At 43.1% G+C, this 15446-nt stretch overlaps 1 protein-coding gene across 2 annotated transcripts; it reads right to left on the bottom strand.

The window, feature by feature from the left end:
• Positions 1 to 368: 368 nt before the first annotated feature.
• On the bottom strand, positions 369 to 15213 carry MAJIN (membrane anchored junction protein). Of its 2 annotated transcripts, XM_005140629.3 has the most exons (10): positions 15113 to 15213; positions 11455 to 11500; positions 10191 to 10266; positions 9106 to 9231; positions 7808 to 7839; positions 6905 to 7014; positions 5336 to 5390; positions 2129 to 2201; positions 1582 to 1726; positions 369 to 719 (listed from the first exon to the last, which is right to left on the bottom strand). In XM_005140629.3, the coding sequence occupies exons 1-10, from the start codon at positions 15211 to 15213 to the stop codon at positions 674 to 676; spliced, it is 810 nt and encodes a 269-aa protein (XP_005140686.3). In that variant the 3' UTR covers positions 369 to 673. The 2 variants fall into 2 exon arrangements, 1 of the variants encoding a protein (XP_005140686.3); XR_004081336.2 differs by lacking the exons at positions 5336 to 5390; positions 6905 to 7014; positions 7808 to 7839; ... (2 more) ...; positions 11455 to 11500; positions 15113 to 15213 and having other exon boundaries at positions 1151 to 3848.
• Between the last annotated feature and the right edge of the window lie 233 nt (positions 15214 to 15446).

The raw sequence follows: 15446 nt of genomic DNA, 5'->3' as shown, positions 1-15446 counted from the left end.
GGTGTTAGGTGCTCATGCCCAGCACCGTGCATGTAGCATGCTTATGGTGCCTTAGCTCAAGAGATGGCTGGAGAATGGTGTTTGTTGTAAATGCACTGGTGTGATGGCAAAAAGCTGCCTGAGCATCTCAATTGAAATCTCAACTCCCAGCCTCACCCCACTACTTATTGAAGGCGTAAATAATTACACAACTTGTAGCGTGGTGGTAAGAACATAATCCAAACTATTTTCACCAATTTTCATTTTTTTTAATGGTGTGAAGCACAGTACAAGAGTCCACCTGATACCAGAAACCTCTGCTTCTTCTGGGAGGGAAAGGGCATTTTCTGCCTGCCTGAGGCTGATTAAAATACCACACAGTTCCAGGGTGATGCTAGTTGATTTTTATTAGGATCTCACAGAATTTTAAATTGCAAAAGTCCCAATTTATGACACTCAAGGATCAGAATCTTAAAGCATGTTGCTTTTTTCCCAAAACACTCCAGGTTGCGAAGAAAAAGACACTTTAACCCAACATCTCCAGTATGTTAATTTGAAACTTAAAAAAGGTAGAACTTCATTTAAAGCATTTCAAAGCTGAGACAAGTAATCTGAAAAGCTGAACAACACAGGAAACAATCCAACCCAACAGTCACGCTGCAAGTTTACTTTTCCACAGCTTAGTACTTCCAGGTCAGTTCTTCCCACCAAAAAGATGCTGTAGTGGTGTCAAGATTATGCTGGGGAAACGACAAAGAGAACACATTAAGAGTAAGTATTTTAAATATAACAACATCCACACAAAAGACACAACCCTAGCACAAAATAGTACAGAGAAAAACTGAAAGAATAGAGGAAACATAAATACTAACTTGTGCTGTAACAGTGGAGTCTCAGCAGTTAATGGCACACATTTCAATTCACAAGTTTTCATTTCTCCCACAACTAATTCAACTCCCAAAGAAACAGTTCCTGACACTATTCAACTTGTGCTGTGCAGTGAACAGACCACTTTTGGGGGATACAACTTCAACAGCTTTAGAGCAATCTTCAGTCAGCAATGCCCAGCAACTATCTGCATGGTTACTTTAGTTTTGGTTTAAAATGGTGTCTTTGGGACTCAGTTACATAGGCCACAGTTGCTAAGTGGCCAAATAAAGGTTGTACTTACCTTAACGGGGCTGAAGATCCACCCTGGGAAGGCCCTGTTAGAAGGCGGAGTGGTTAAGTCCTTTAGAAATGGGGCTGGAGATGGCACTCATCTGATAAAAGCCGCATTGTACTGGGGCTGTGGCTGTGGTCAGTAATACTCATGGGAGGGCTTTCTTTTTCCCCAAAGACTCAGAAGAGTCAGAAAGCTCAAAAAAGTCCCCCAAAAGCTCAGAAGAGGAATATTTACTGGGGATGTTGCACCTTAACACAAGACAAAAGGACACCCCTGCACATTCCTTTGCCTTGGGAGACTTCGGTATAACTACAGGAAGGAGGGATCCATTCTTGAAGATAAGGCAGAATCACCTGAACTGCCAAAGTCAGGCATAGTCTCTGACACAGTCTCAGACACAGCCAGCTTGCATCTGCTCATAGCCACAGTATTAGTACCTTCTCCAGAACCCTGAGAGACCTCTTCCTTCCAACTCCATGTCTCCTTTGTCTACCATTTGGTCTATTTGCTGCAGTAGCTGCCCTGCACACTCAGCCTGACCGGTTGCTCTTCTTTGTTCAGGGTTAGGCACAACAGGTCCCGCTGTAAGAAACAGCAGCAAGAACAAAACCACAAGCTCTCTCCATGCACACCCTCTGCACACCCAACAGCTGAGGCTGAAAGATGCCTCCAGACTGACCAACCTAATGCCTGGCAGGTTTCAAAGCAATCCCAATACAGGCTGACTTGGAGGTGAGCTCCCATCTCACAGCCCAGCTCTGAAAGCTGTGCAGCCCAGCTGTATGGGTGGGAATTCGTGATGGGGAAAGACAGCCTCAATCAAAATCATGGGTGACCTACAGCTTTACGGTCATTCTAATTCCCACTCTCATCTACTGGAAAACACCAAACACGATTCTTAAAGGAAAACTAGTAACGATGTAATCCTTGAAGCTTTTGATTTGATGTGACCAATGTGAATGAAACAATCTGGGAATTCCTTACAGAAATTCACTTGGTTGAAGTCCACGGTAAGAGATGCTGGACTAAACTCACACTCATTTTCTCTTGAGGAATTCTGAAAGGAAGGAACCCAGGAACTGTTACACAATGTAAAATGTCATTGTACAGGAGATTTTTATTTGTTTCTTGCTTTAAGAACTAAAAGGCAAGGTTTATACTCTTGTTCCATGATATTTTTTCCTGCTACTATGAGGACTTTCTTCACTAATACATTTCTACCCTCCCTCCTCAGGACATTCACAGGTCTAACATAAGCTTAAATTCATTGAGTAGACTTCAGTACAGCAGACAGGGAAAGAATAACAGCAGCTACGGCATAGACAAAGATCTGAAAACACATGAACAGAGGTTCTGTGGGAAGTAACAGCCACTGGACAATACAGGCTCCCAGACATTAGCCCTACTAACACAGTCATAGGAAACAGAGAAACAGGGAAGGGACAAAAGTGAAATGCCAGAAGCAAGAGGTGAGCAAGGAATACCCATTAGGAAGGCTATCAGCAATACGAAGGACCACAAAAAACAACATCAGCATGGAAACTTCTTTAAGACAGAGAAAAATAACTGTCATAGAGAGAAGATAACAGAATAGATCCCCTCCTCTATGGTGTTCCTCTTGCACTACTAAAATCTTTACAGTTAAGTCTCAGAGCATTAACTAAGTTAGGAAAATTATCTGCAGTGACTGGCTGCGCATCTCTTGGCTCTCTTTTTTTTTTTTTGTTCTTTCTTTGGCTTCCACTGGTGCACTTGGTAAGTGGAAAGATGTGCAGGCTCAACTCTAACCATCCCAACTAGACAGCCTACTGTCAAAATCATAACCCTAGAAGGCTGAGAAGATGGATGAGAGCTGAAAATGCAATCTATTGAACACTCATGTGGCTGCAGCACTTCCATTTCCTGAACCAGTGCTGTAAAGTCAGTCCTATATGAACTGAGTAGTCAGATTTCCTTCTTGTTTTATAAGACCCTTCTCAGAGTTGCACTCTAAAACATCAGGTGGATTTTGATCCAAAGTCATACACTGCTGCTAAACTGAACAAGAGCCTGTAGGAATGATCACAAGAATCCTGAGAAACTACAGGAATGACTGATGTAGTTTTTCCTAAGCCTAATCTTCTTTATTGTTCTGAAAACCAGAAGAAACCAAACAGAAAGCAACCAACTGGGAAGCACGTCACAGGAGTACCTGTGCAAATTTCAGGGACAAGCATGTGTTCTCAAAGAGGTTTGTCTCACCTGAACTGGTGATTCATTCATTACAGTTCCAGTTTACCTGGAAAAAGCTCAGGACATGTCCTTTCATATTAGTTCACACAGTACAAGGTGATGTCTGCCACCTACCACATTATTCCTCAGGATCCAACATGCTAACTTGGAGCTCCAGCTTTCAAGGACTATAATATTAGTTTGTGAAATCCAACCACTATACAAGGTGCATTCTGGGGACAGTGGCTAGCACAAAGCAGGGAATAAAAAAGCATTTCAGAGGATGACCCTTACCCCACCTCACAGGGGTGTATGGAGAAAAGAAGCCAGGAAGGGCATTGTGTAGAGACCTGTCACTAATCCTGCAAAGATAAGCTGAGGGGTGGGAAGGAGTGGGAGGCAGGAGAGGTGATACAGGTTTTAGAGATAAATGAGCCTGCTCATTTTAGAGAAGTTCTTCTCTACTGAACGCTCCTGAGAGGGTACCAAGCAGTCTCCTTCCTGTCTTTAAAATGTAAGAAAGCCATAAAAAATCCTCCTCTGAAAGAAAATTTTGGGCTTCTGTCCTGGGTTCACCAGTAGCAGTCATTTTTCTCCTTCTTAGTAGCTGGTGCAGTGCTGTGGTTTTGACTTTCAGCCTGGGAACAACGCTGATAACACCAATGGTTTTAGTTGTTGCTAAGTAATGTTGACTCTGACCAAGGACTTTGTGAGTCTCATGCTCTGCCAGGGAGGAGGGGAAGTCAGGAGGAAGCAGAGACAGGACACCTGACCCAAACTACCGACAGAGGTATTCCATACCACAGCACGTCAAGCCCACTGTATAAACTGGGGGCAGTTACCCAAAAGGCCCAGATCGCTGCTCAGGTTGGGCTGGGTATTGATTGGCAGGTGGTGAGCAGTTGTATTCTTCCCTTGTTATTTCTCTTATCATTATTATTATTGGTGGTAGCAGCAGTGGGTTTGTGTTATACCTCAGTTACTGGACTGTTCTTATCTCAACCCATGGGAGCTGCATCCTTTTGATTCTCTCCCCATCCCTCTGGGAGCAGGGGGAGGAATGGGGGGAGGGAAGTGAGCGAGTGGCTGCATGGTTCTGAGTTACTGGCTGGGCTTAAACCACAGCAGCTTCCTTTGTGGACAATTCCAAAAGGAATGGGTTTGTCTTCCGGGAAAAGGCTTTCTCTTAAGAGCTGGAGAGGAAAAAAGGCCTGGAAGGTGATAGTGTGGCAGGGATTTGAACTAAATTTAGAATTACTATCAGTATCCAGAAAATGGATGAAATACACTGGGACATTTGGGACAATGGGCAACAGCCAGGAGGAGGAAAAAAGGGGTGTTAAAGAAAACCCTGTTACCTAACAGGTTTGCCTAACAGCAGCTTTGTCAGAGTAGCCTTCCAGCCTGAGGGCTAAAACAGACTCTTCCCTCCTAACAAAGACTTGGGAGAGCTGGGTTTATAAAGCAACTGCCAATCCCTCTGGAATGATCCCATTGTAAATCTGCCTTCTGATGACATGGTGAGAAAAGTCATGACACTGTTTCCAGAAGAGGGAGATGCCTATAAGGCCATCTAGCCTAGAGAAAGGACACTGGTGGGGAGTGACAACTACTCACACTGAAGCAGTGTGAAGGTGTTAGCACTCACTGCTAGCCCTTCATGGAGTTCTGCACAAAGGGGCATCTGATGTAAAAGAGGACTGGAGTCATGAAGACAAGGCAGGGCATCTTCAGGTCCACCTCTGAGAAGCTGAGAAACTAAGCTCACTCCTAGAGTTTGTAGCTGGACAGTCAGAAAAGCTTGTTCCGTGGCCCTGTAAAACTCATGGCTAAGTCTGTTGAGCTAAGCAGGAATCTCAAATGTCTTGATGCACATGAAAAGGCAAGAAGAATTACCTGAAGGCATCTTTACCCTTGCCCCTTTAAGAATACAGGACTAAACAGAAGCTGCTGGCTCTTCCTGAATACTCTGTAGCCTACCTCTTCAAATCCATGCTTTTCTTTACTTATATGGTGAACACTCACAGCTCCAGTCCTAAAAAAAAGTCAGATAAGAACTGAGTTTACAAAAAGTCACAAAAAAGAAGCAAACTTGTAAATGGCTACTCCAAGTATTTCATTAGGAATCAGGATTTTAGTACCTCTAGCCAACAAGGTACCCTTAATCTATACTTGTGCTCATGTTTCAAAGTCTCACTTAAAAAATTAAAACATGCACTTGTTTTCATATTAGGCTTTCTGCTTTTCCAGGAAAACCAATGAACACTTGAAGAGGAGAAGAGCTGTTATATGACATGGAAACGAGGATGAGCAGTGAGTTGAGAAAGCTTGCAAATCCTCACAAAGAGAAGGGCAGGTAGCAAAGAATCACAGAAAGACCCTACAAGATGCAGTCACAGAGAAATAAAATGGCAGAGGAAACTCTGTACAGAGAGGTACAAAGTGATGCATGTGAGGAAAATAAATCCTGGCTTCACACACCAATGGTGCTCTTTGAGCTGATCAGTATCAGTGGGGAGATTCTCAGAGCTCAGCACTCAACAGCACTCCTAGAAAATCCAAGGCAACAAGGGAGATGATTTGACTTAGTCTGTTCATGGCCATGGAAGGGGAAAGGCGAGAACAAACACTTCTGATCACAGTGTTTGATATGGGACTCTCTGCCACACACTTGTGAACAGAGAGGAATTTCCTGTTTTTAAAAGCTACACTCCATGAATGAAAGAAGCCTGATAGACTATAACTAACAATGGGCCTGCCTCGGAGAGGTAATCAAGGACTAAGCTTTAAGTTATCCACCATAAGCCAACATTGCACCCTCATGCTGAAGGAGGCTAACAGCATCTAGAGCTGCACTAGGAAGAGTTTTGCAACAGCTCAAGGGAGGTGACCCTTCCCCTCTGCTCAGGGCTGCTAAGGCCAGTCTGTGTGCTTTGCTCAGACTGGGCTCCCTTTTTGACTGCAGCTGTGGTCAAACACTGCAGCCAGGTGCCCACAGAAGTTGTGGTGTCACCACCCTTAAGTCCACCCAAAACCCAAAGGGACACATCCTGGGCAATCTGCTCTGGATAACCCTGCTTGAGCAGGAGGGCTTAGACTTGATGATATCAAAGGTCCCATCCAATCTCAATGAATCTGTGAAATCAACAGATAGAGATCTCAGCCTCAAGCTGAGAGGCAGCATCCATCAGCCCGCTCAGAGGAACAGGTTGGGGTGCAGCTAGAAAACTGTTGGCAGTTCTTTCCTTGTCATCCCTGGCTTAGGTTTGCAAGCCAGGTGCTGAGTTCTCATCCCACTGTGATTCTATAGATAATGTTAATACATAGGAGATAAACAGGGAGACCTCTAGTTAATGACATGGGAGCCTGAAAACATAGGACAACTTTTCTGCAAGTATGGGCAATGCTGCTTAGAGCCTGTTACCTATGTAAGAAAAGGAAGACGAAAAATGGGGCAAAGGATTACACAGGAGTGAAATATAAGAAAGGTACATGAGACATTAAAAATACTGATATGTGCCCTGGAAGACTATTTTGTAGTTAACTGACCTGTCGATACCTGACTGTTGGCATAAGGTCTCTGCTTGGACTTCCACTCTTCTCCCCTTCACTGATGCTTGCCCTGCAGTACTTTCTGACACTTCATTTCTTCTCTTCACCTTCAAAACAATGCAAAATTGGCATGGATAAAATTTGATGTTGACTTTTCTATTTTAGAACAGAACTCAGAGTTAATACACATTCATGTTTTGCAAAATTGTTCATGTTCATACGGTGAAAACCAAAAAATGAGTTCAGAATAAAAAACCTTATTCAAACAGAAGATAAGCACTGAGAGGCCATCCAGAGAATTATGCTCAATAGTGTTAAACAGGAAACACTGCTCCCCAGGACATTGCTTTTGCTCCATCTTCAGAAGAGGGCCTAGGATATAATTAGCAGGAATGCAATGCAAGAAGGGTGAGGGGGATTTTTTTCTGGGCATTTTGGACAGAACGTCTTCACTAATTCATTCTGTCTCCAGACACTTCCCATATTGAAAACAAGCCTACTCTGAGCCCTCATTAAACAAAAAATTTCCAAATAAGCTTAAAATTGTTGCTTCTGATGCATGCAGCACCCAGGAAACTATTTAACTCTTCTATAGATTCTCACAGACTCTCACAGTGAAGCAACCATTTGACAGCTCAGCTCAGGCTTACAGAATACACATTTAGCTGCAGCTAGCAGGACTCTCAGGTCCTTCATTCAGGCTCTGATGGAATTGACAGGAAGATTGCTCTCAACTTGGATGGTTTTAGGTGAGAATTCAGTGCCACCTAACATTGCCTGCCTGACATCTAGAAACAGGAGAACCACAGCATTGCCTATATATTATATTCTGTTTCTCCAAGCTATTCAGAATATAACTTAAAAGACAAACCACAGGACAAAACCACACACATAACTTACAAGCTCATCACTGCCCTTCTTTACTTCTTTACCTGTAACAGAAGTATTACAAAATTTGCTGAATATTTAGGCTGGACATTCTTTAACCATCTTAAAAGGACATTTTGCATTGCACCCCACTTTCTGAGAACAAGATAAACTATTTAGAAATTATACTAGACTTTGTATACAAGGTGCTGACATTGAAAAACTGCAAATACATCTCTTTCAGAACTAGAATTTCTGGCTATGAATACCACATGTTGATGGGATGGGGAAAGCTGCTCTTCTTGAAGAAGTCCAAGGAGTCTTCAGAAGAGCAGAAGGTACTGAAAAACTGTCAGCACCTGTGTTCTGTGCACCAGGTGGAAGATGCAAGGACAGCTGAAGCACAGACTCCACAGAATATTGGTCACCATGCACGGGATCCATACGTGTTTCAGTGCCCAAAAGTAAAAGCATATTATGCTGTGCATAACTGTAGAACAGAAGCATTGCATAGCTATGTGGAGAGGGCAGTTAAATACTGGGGTAAGGTGTACAGGGAAGGGAGTGAATTCTCCATGTTTAGAAGTTTTTAAATCCAAACACGGTCTTTTTTGGTGAGGGATGCTACACAGAAGCAAATGGATGAGACTAAGAAATGACTTGTCCATTTTATAAAGGGGACAAGAATATCTACTAAGCAGTCATAAGGAAAAACAGCAGCTTTTTCCAGGGACCAATAACCAGAACAGGAAATAGTAAGAATAAACACCTAGTTTTCACAACAGAGAAGGTTAAATGTAGTCCCACAGAGGTGTCAGCTAGGGCCTGAGGCTGTTCAGGGAATTCACAGAAAACTGGAAAACAAGACACTAGGGAGGTTTTAAAATTCTGCTAATTTTACAGAAAACATTATTCCCATTATTACTATCATTATTTAGAAAAATACATTCTTTCATTGGGAAAACAGAAACAAAGAGCATGAAGTTCAATGTCAACAGACGTAGTACCCCAAAGAAGAAAAATGTGTTCCGTGTACACATGCTGGCCCCAACCCAGCCACTGGCATTAAAGAATGAAGGTTGGGAACCACTGGGCACTGCTTCATAGAAATACTAGCTGAAGAGTGAACAGTGACAGAAAAGGCAAAGAGATTCAGGAAGTTTTAGAAAAGCAATACACGCTGTTCTGCTCTGTTTCAAATCCATACTACAGCCATACTGCATGCAGCTTTGCTCCCTCTAATTCAAAGGCACATTAGAGGAAGGGAAAGAGAAAAGACAAAGATCACAGATGCTTCCAGAAATTATCCAAACATACCCATACAGACTTACCACAAGGTACATTTTGCTGAAATGAGTTCAGTTCTAGATACATAGTGCAAATGTAGGGATAAGGCACAAGATGGATATTCTTATGTTTGAATCTCATCTTCGATACTCTCTCCCATTTACTCAAATCTGAGAATGATGATAAGACTTTAGAACATAGCACTAACATTTCAAGGAGCAGGAGTTCTGACAATGTCCTCTTGTAAAGCTTCTAAAGTCAGACCATACTGAACACATGTATGAGGGAGCAGATACAACTTGTCAAAATGAATTTTGTAACAACAAAACCTTCACATGAGAATATTAAAAAATTAGCTTCTACATGCTGATGCTGATGCTGTGCTATTGCACAAAGCTTTTACACTCCTGTCTTTTGACAGCAGCTATCACCACTGCAAGGTTTAGAGAAGGAAAAAAGCTGGTGGCTGGTCCTAAAGGAGTAAGGAGGAAGAATAAAATACGGTGAATACTGGGTGGAGGACATTTGTTTCACTTTTATGTCTAGACTTCAAAGACTATATTGAAGAGGTGACCCAGATAACTGAGTGACAATCCTGCTTTAAGTCTTCCAGCTCTCAGCTTAACTACTTCTAGCACAACTCACTCTGTGAGGTGACTTTTGCTCCTCTCAGCCACCTGTGTGGGTATGTAAGCATACATTCACATTCACTCCCACCCAAGAAACAACTCTTATATTCAACATCCCTTTAGGCAACGTAAGACTTTGTGGGAATGTTATCCTAGTCTCTCAGGTTCAAGCTGTCTTCCTCCTTTACAGACTGAGGTACAATCGATCCTCAGAGGCTCATGGATGTCATTTAATCCCAAAGTTCCTTGCAAGAAAACTACTGCAGTCTTCTCTCCTACTGAGCCTGTGAGGAGCATCTTACATTTTACTGACCTTCTGAAATCTCTGGTGCCTCTGGTAAAGGCAAAAACTGAGGAGGATCTTCAGCTAACATAATGCTACAAAGCTCAAAGCAGTTGTACTCAGCTAAAGACTTGCACGCTTCTGGACATGAACATCAAATTCAGCGATGTCCCACAGGCACAAGTAATTTCTTTGATGAGTAGGAAAAAAAGGATACATGGAAAAATAGTGAAGTGGTCTGTAGAAAATGGATGCAAATCATCAAGATTTCCAAGGATTACTCGAATCGCTTCCTGGAGAGGCCAAAAAAAAAAGGAAGAATATTACGAGTAGAGCCACAATTCCACCATCAAGTACAGTTGTGAGGCTTGGGAAAAATTTAAAATTACAGTTTGTACAAATCACGGAAGAGCAGGTTCTAAATATTTTGCTTTTCCTCATCCCCTTCTTCGCCCATCACCTTAAAGTGAACTGCACTAACATCACAAGTGAGTGAATCTTAATCTTGAATTAACATTAACCATTACTACAGAGGGTGGAGGTGTGCTTTTAAATTTAACAAGTTTTACATTTAAGAAGCCTCTTTTTACCAGGAAAACACATGCAGTATTGACCTGTTTTAAGATATAAACATATTCCCCTTTTTCTGAATATTGACCCAATTCAATGAACAGGAACTGTAATTCTGCCCAACAAAACCCCACTTCAAAAATGGGAAACTTTTTCTGGTAATACCTTTCAGTACTTTTCAAAAATTAAGAAAAAAACAACAAACCACCAAACCCCAAACCATTGATTTCCTGTATCAGTTAAACCCAGCACATTTTCTTCAATAATATTTGTAATGCTATTACTGTACTCTGAAAATTTTTAAATGAAGTAACAGGAATGCTTTTAAGCAGGCAATAGAGTTGTCTTGTTCCCTCAGGAACAGCAGGGGCTTCCTTCTGTCTCAGGAAGATGATAATAACAGTTGCCACCAAACTTGGTCACAAAGTAATGGCACCATCAAAAGAGCCACCACTGATTCCAGTAGCTCCACAACCAGGAGGAAAGCATGTGCAAGGGATCATTAGATCAGTCTCTGTCAAGCTAGCTCACCAGTGCTGATACAGCTCCTGGAAAACCAGGGGATGTTGACAGCTAGTCAAGCCTGAGAAGTTAAAAGCAGTGGTCACGTCTGGGGCTGAGAGCAAAGCCATGGGCAAGTGCTACTGCAGGGTTAATCTGAACAGGAATCAGAGACGAATGGGGGCAGCTCACTCAACAAATAGGCATTTTCTTTTGTCCAATGCTAACAGTCTAGCTTCTTTGAGATATTTAAATTGTTTTCTATGCTAATACTGCCTTTTACCATTATACTCTCCAGAGTTTCCCCATCACTCTCACTCGAAGCACTGCATCTTACAAAATATCCTCAGTCCCATAACAAACAAAAGATTTGCTCAGCTCAGTTTCTGTGAACCTGCTTCATCTCCTACCTCTAACTCCTTGACAGCACTTTCCGTGTTTTCAAAATCAGGAGTACTGTGAAACAAGCAGAGAGAGTTAGGCCCACCCCAACCAAAAAGCAACAGAGCTATCTTTGTTGTAGAGTTTAAGTAACAACAAAACATCATTCCCATTGCACAGAGAAAATACTCAGTGGGCAGATGAATTCCTTCTCCATTATTCCACAAGGACTTTTCTTGTGAGTTTTGTGCCCATTTGTATTTTGTGGGAGACCAGATCTTTCCAATCAATTCTCAGTAACCTTTAGGGTTGTTTTCTGACAAGGTGCCCTCAAACCAGCACCTCTGTCTTCCAGCCTATCACGATGCCTTTCTGCTCAAGGGACTACAAGAAGGAACTGGCAGGACATGCCTCTTAATCACCTCCATGGTGCAAACTTGCAGAGGAACAGGCCTTCACAGCATTGGATGCTGGGAGTTGTGTACTGCCTGAAACTAACTGTGTCCCCAAATATTAGCTACATTCTTTGTAGGACAGCTTCTCAGAAACTGCCTGCTGTGAGGTGTCAGCCAACAATAAAATGCAGAAGGAGAGAGAAGGTCTTACAGAAAATCCAAACGCATTAGAAAGTAAAGAAATCACACAAATGTCACTTGGAAATAAGCAAATAAGTGGAGTGCAAGCAATTATGTCATGCAAGCATTCTTTGATACATGGCTTAGTAAGCAGCCATTCTCATATCCTCCACATTCAGGGTCCCCAGCCAGAATTCAGACAGAAATGAGAGGTTTCCCTCCTCTTCAGAAAGTCTCTCTCCTTGCCTGGTACAGCATAAGTTAATGAAAGGAATTACACTACAGCAGGACAGATATCACCCACCCAAGACTTACGCTGTGGTCACGAAGTCTTCATGGATCAGCAGGAAAACAAAACTATGGTTCAAGAAGGCACGTTGTAATGGTGATAAGAAAAGGGTGGGAAGAACATCCATCCAGGGTCCCCTAACAAGGATGTCAGGCCTGACATCTGACTGCAAGACATTCATTGCTTGGGTTGTGGGGCTGGGGAGGAGGGGGTGAGTATTTGTGTTTTAAGCTGGAGTGTAGAGACGCAGAAACAGTCCCATCTTTAAAAAGGGAAGAACTTTTATCGTTCCCTGTTTTTTTTTCTGGGAATTCAGAAGACCTTCAGTGAAGTTGACCTCACTCTAGCAGTATGCATGTGTAGATGATGAGCTCTATGATAAGCTCTTGCAAATCTGTCAATATTCTTTTGGGAACTTGGCCTCATATTAGTCACCATCTTATTGCAGGCAAAAGGAGTTTTACTTCCCAAATCTGCAGGCAGACTGATAGCATTGCTTTGGACACAAGGCTATGGATGCAGTTAGGACTTACTCCTTCACTCTCTTTTTTCACTGGGAGTGAATCCAGGTGCTCTGAATAAGCACCCCCACTCACCACAACCATGACATAGTGAAGAAATTTCACAAGTTTTGCAGTACAAGGAGCTGCTTTTGCTATACTGGACCATGTTGACATGAAGACATGAAGACAGACTTGACAAGCACATTACCAATTCCAGAAATTACTGTGAAACACAAAAGGTCCTTCAAAAGTCTCACCTTCTGCTCCCTCAAGTCTACCAATGAATTGCAATGCACATGAGACATGCAGGGGTAAAGACAGACTCACTCAGACAAAGGCAGTGCTCTCTTGACCACCAGATCAAACACCCACAGGCTCTTCAGAAACATGTGCACACTACCAGCAGAACCTTCCAAAGGGATTACACTGGGGGAAAGAGCTCAGTTACAGACAAGAGCAACATTTCAAGGATCTTCTGAACACCAGAAAGACAGACACACAAGACACCACAAGACAGACAACACATCTTCCTTTCCAAAATGAACAATAGAACAAAACAAGGAGGAAGGTTAATCCTCTTGTATGTGATACTGTTCCAGGAAAAATGCTAACAGGCAAAGCTAATGAAACAATGGTGTTCTACTTCATCCCAAAATAAAGTCATACAACAGCATTTCAAAGACCCAGCCTACTTCCACAAAGGAAAAAGAGATTTCATGTAGCTTGAGGTCTAGAGAGAACCTATTTGGCATGATGCTGTCAGAGCAGCTCAAACTTCTGTGATTATAGATCACAACGTCCAGGATTCTGAGTCCTCTCTCATCCTAAAACTCCAGAACTCCTTGAGTGATCTGGTCAAGGTTTTGTCTACTTGCAAAGCACTTGCCCATCATCTCTGTGTGTCTGACCAGCACACTCAATTAGATTCCTCAGGGATAGCCTTTACCTGTAAAACATTACCCTCCTTACATGTTTTACATCTTTCCCATCTTATGTTTTAGTTACTTCGCTGGCTACTAACCCCAACTTCCTATTTGAGGCTTACCACACAAATGTTACCTCCCACAACCCTCCTATTCATTGTCCCCAGCACACCCAAAGGCAGTTTTCCTTCCTTTTTCTCATATGCCAGCAGTACCACAGACTAAAATACCCTCCCTTCACTTCTCACTACAGTGCCCCTAGAAACAGAGAAGCAGTTATCCTAAAAGTCCTACTCAGCCCCTCTGCCTGCAGGAGAGGCTCGCTCTTGTTTCAAAACAAGACAACAAACACACATGAAGGAGGCAGCCTTGAGAGAAATATTACTGAGAACACAACAAACATCTGCCAGCTGCCACAGAGAGCTTTCAAAGGAGCATCCACACTTGAGCGCCAGATTACAAAACCAGTGAAAGGCACATTGCTAACAGCAGACAGCCTGAGAAATAAGTCCATCCTCTCCAAGGTGGTGCTGCTTCTGACTTTCACTGCTAATTTTCTCCATAGTAGCTTGGGTGTGGCTATGCACGGGATTCCTGCCGGAAGCAGTGTTGATAACACAGGGATGGTTTAGCTATTCCTGAACAGCATCTATACAGCAACAAGGCCTGTTCTGCTCCCCGCACTGGCTATCTGCATGAGCTCACTGGAGCTGCACAGGGAGTTGGGAGGGGACAAAGCTGCAGCAGCTGACCCGAGGTATATTCCAGACCACAGGACGGACTGAGAAGGGAGAAGGAGAAAAGGGAGACATTCAGCTGCATTACAGCATTTGTCTTCCCAAATAACCGTTAAGCATGATGGAGCCTGGAGATGGCTCTAAACACTTGCCTGCCAGTGGAAGCAGTGAACGAATGCCCCATTTTGCTTTGCTTGCACACATGTCTTTTGCTTTACTTATTTAATTGTCATTATCTCAACCCATGGGTTTTCTTATTTTCACCTTCCAGGATCCTCTCCCTCATGCCACTGTGGAGCAGTGACTGAGTGACTGTGTGGGGTGTAGGGATTGAATAACTGCAAAGGCTGGGGAGCTTCTTACTTAAAACACTTAGAAAACTCAAAATACTGTCAGGAAAAGCAGCCCCTTCTCCCAGTGCAGCACAAACTCCACATAAGGCAGTGAAATGAGAGCATTTTTACAGCTCAATTTACTCTCTCAGGCCAAAACCCAGCATGGGAAAGTAGAGGAGCAGCTTTTAAGTGATCACTTTCAGTGTCTGTGAAAGCAGGCAGGAAATGAAGAGCTCCCAAGATCTGAATTTAGGGTTTGATCTTAACTCGCTGCTACATGCTGCCATCAGACTGCAGGTTGCTTTGGCAGCTTTACCATGCTCACCTGCTGAAGTGGCCATACCGGATTTTAAACTTGTACACACGCCTGCCTGCGTGAAGAAACCTTGTTTCAGGCAATGGACAGGTAAATGGTTTCAATGGCATCTTCCTCCCTGAATACCAGCCTAGGGAATGAGGAGAGTCAAAGGGAAATTACTGAATCTTCACCAGCCCTCTCCTGTCACACAACAAAAGATGAAAGCAGCTGTCACCCTAGAGGAAACGTGCACAGCGAACACCCGTCCTGCAGCACCCCCCGCCCGCCGGAACATCACCGGACCGCGGGGTTCGGTGGAACCGGGTGTCTGCAGCATGAGCAGCAGACAGGCCCAGCTGAC

The sequence above is a fragment of the Melopsittacus undulatus genome, chromosome 12 (genome assembly GCF_012275295.1).
Source record: "Melopsittacus undulatus isolate bMelUnd1 chromosome 12, bMelUnd1.mat.Z, whole genome shotgun sequence".
In the NCBI taxonomy this organism is placed as follows: domain Eukaryota; kingdom Metazoa; phylum Chordata; class Aves; order Psittaciformes; family Psittaculidae; genus Melopsittacus; species Melopsittacus undulatus.
The sequence above is the reverse complement of the archived record's forward strand: the minus strand, read 5'-3'. Positions and strand labels throughout refer to the sequence as shown.

What these genes read in the sequence shown, in the direction of transcription:
- MAJIN (XM_005140629.3), bottom strand. Translation starts at nt 15,213, where the DNA reads ATGCCATTGAAACCATTTACCTGTCCATTGCCTGAAACAAGGTTTCTT. An exon ending in CGGTATGGCCACTTCAGCAG is followed by an intron (nt 11,501 to 15,112) that starts GTGAGCATGGTA and finishes CTTGTTTCACAG; the next exon opens with TACTCCTGATTTTGAAAACA. An exon ending in AGAAGGGCAGTGATGAGCTT is followed by an intron (nt 7,015 to 7,807) that starts GTAAGTTATGTG and finishes ATTGTTTTGAAG; the next exon opens with GTGAAGAGAAGAAATGAAGT.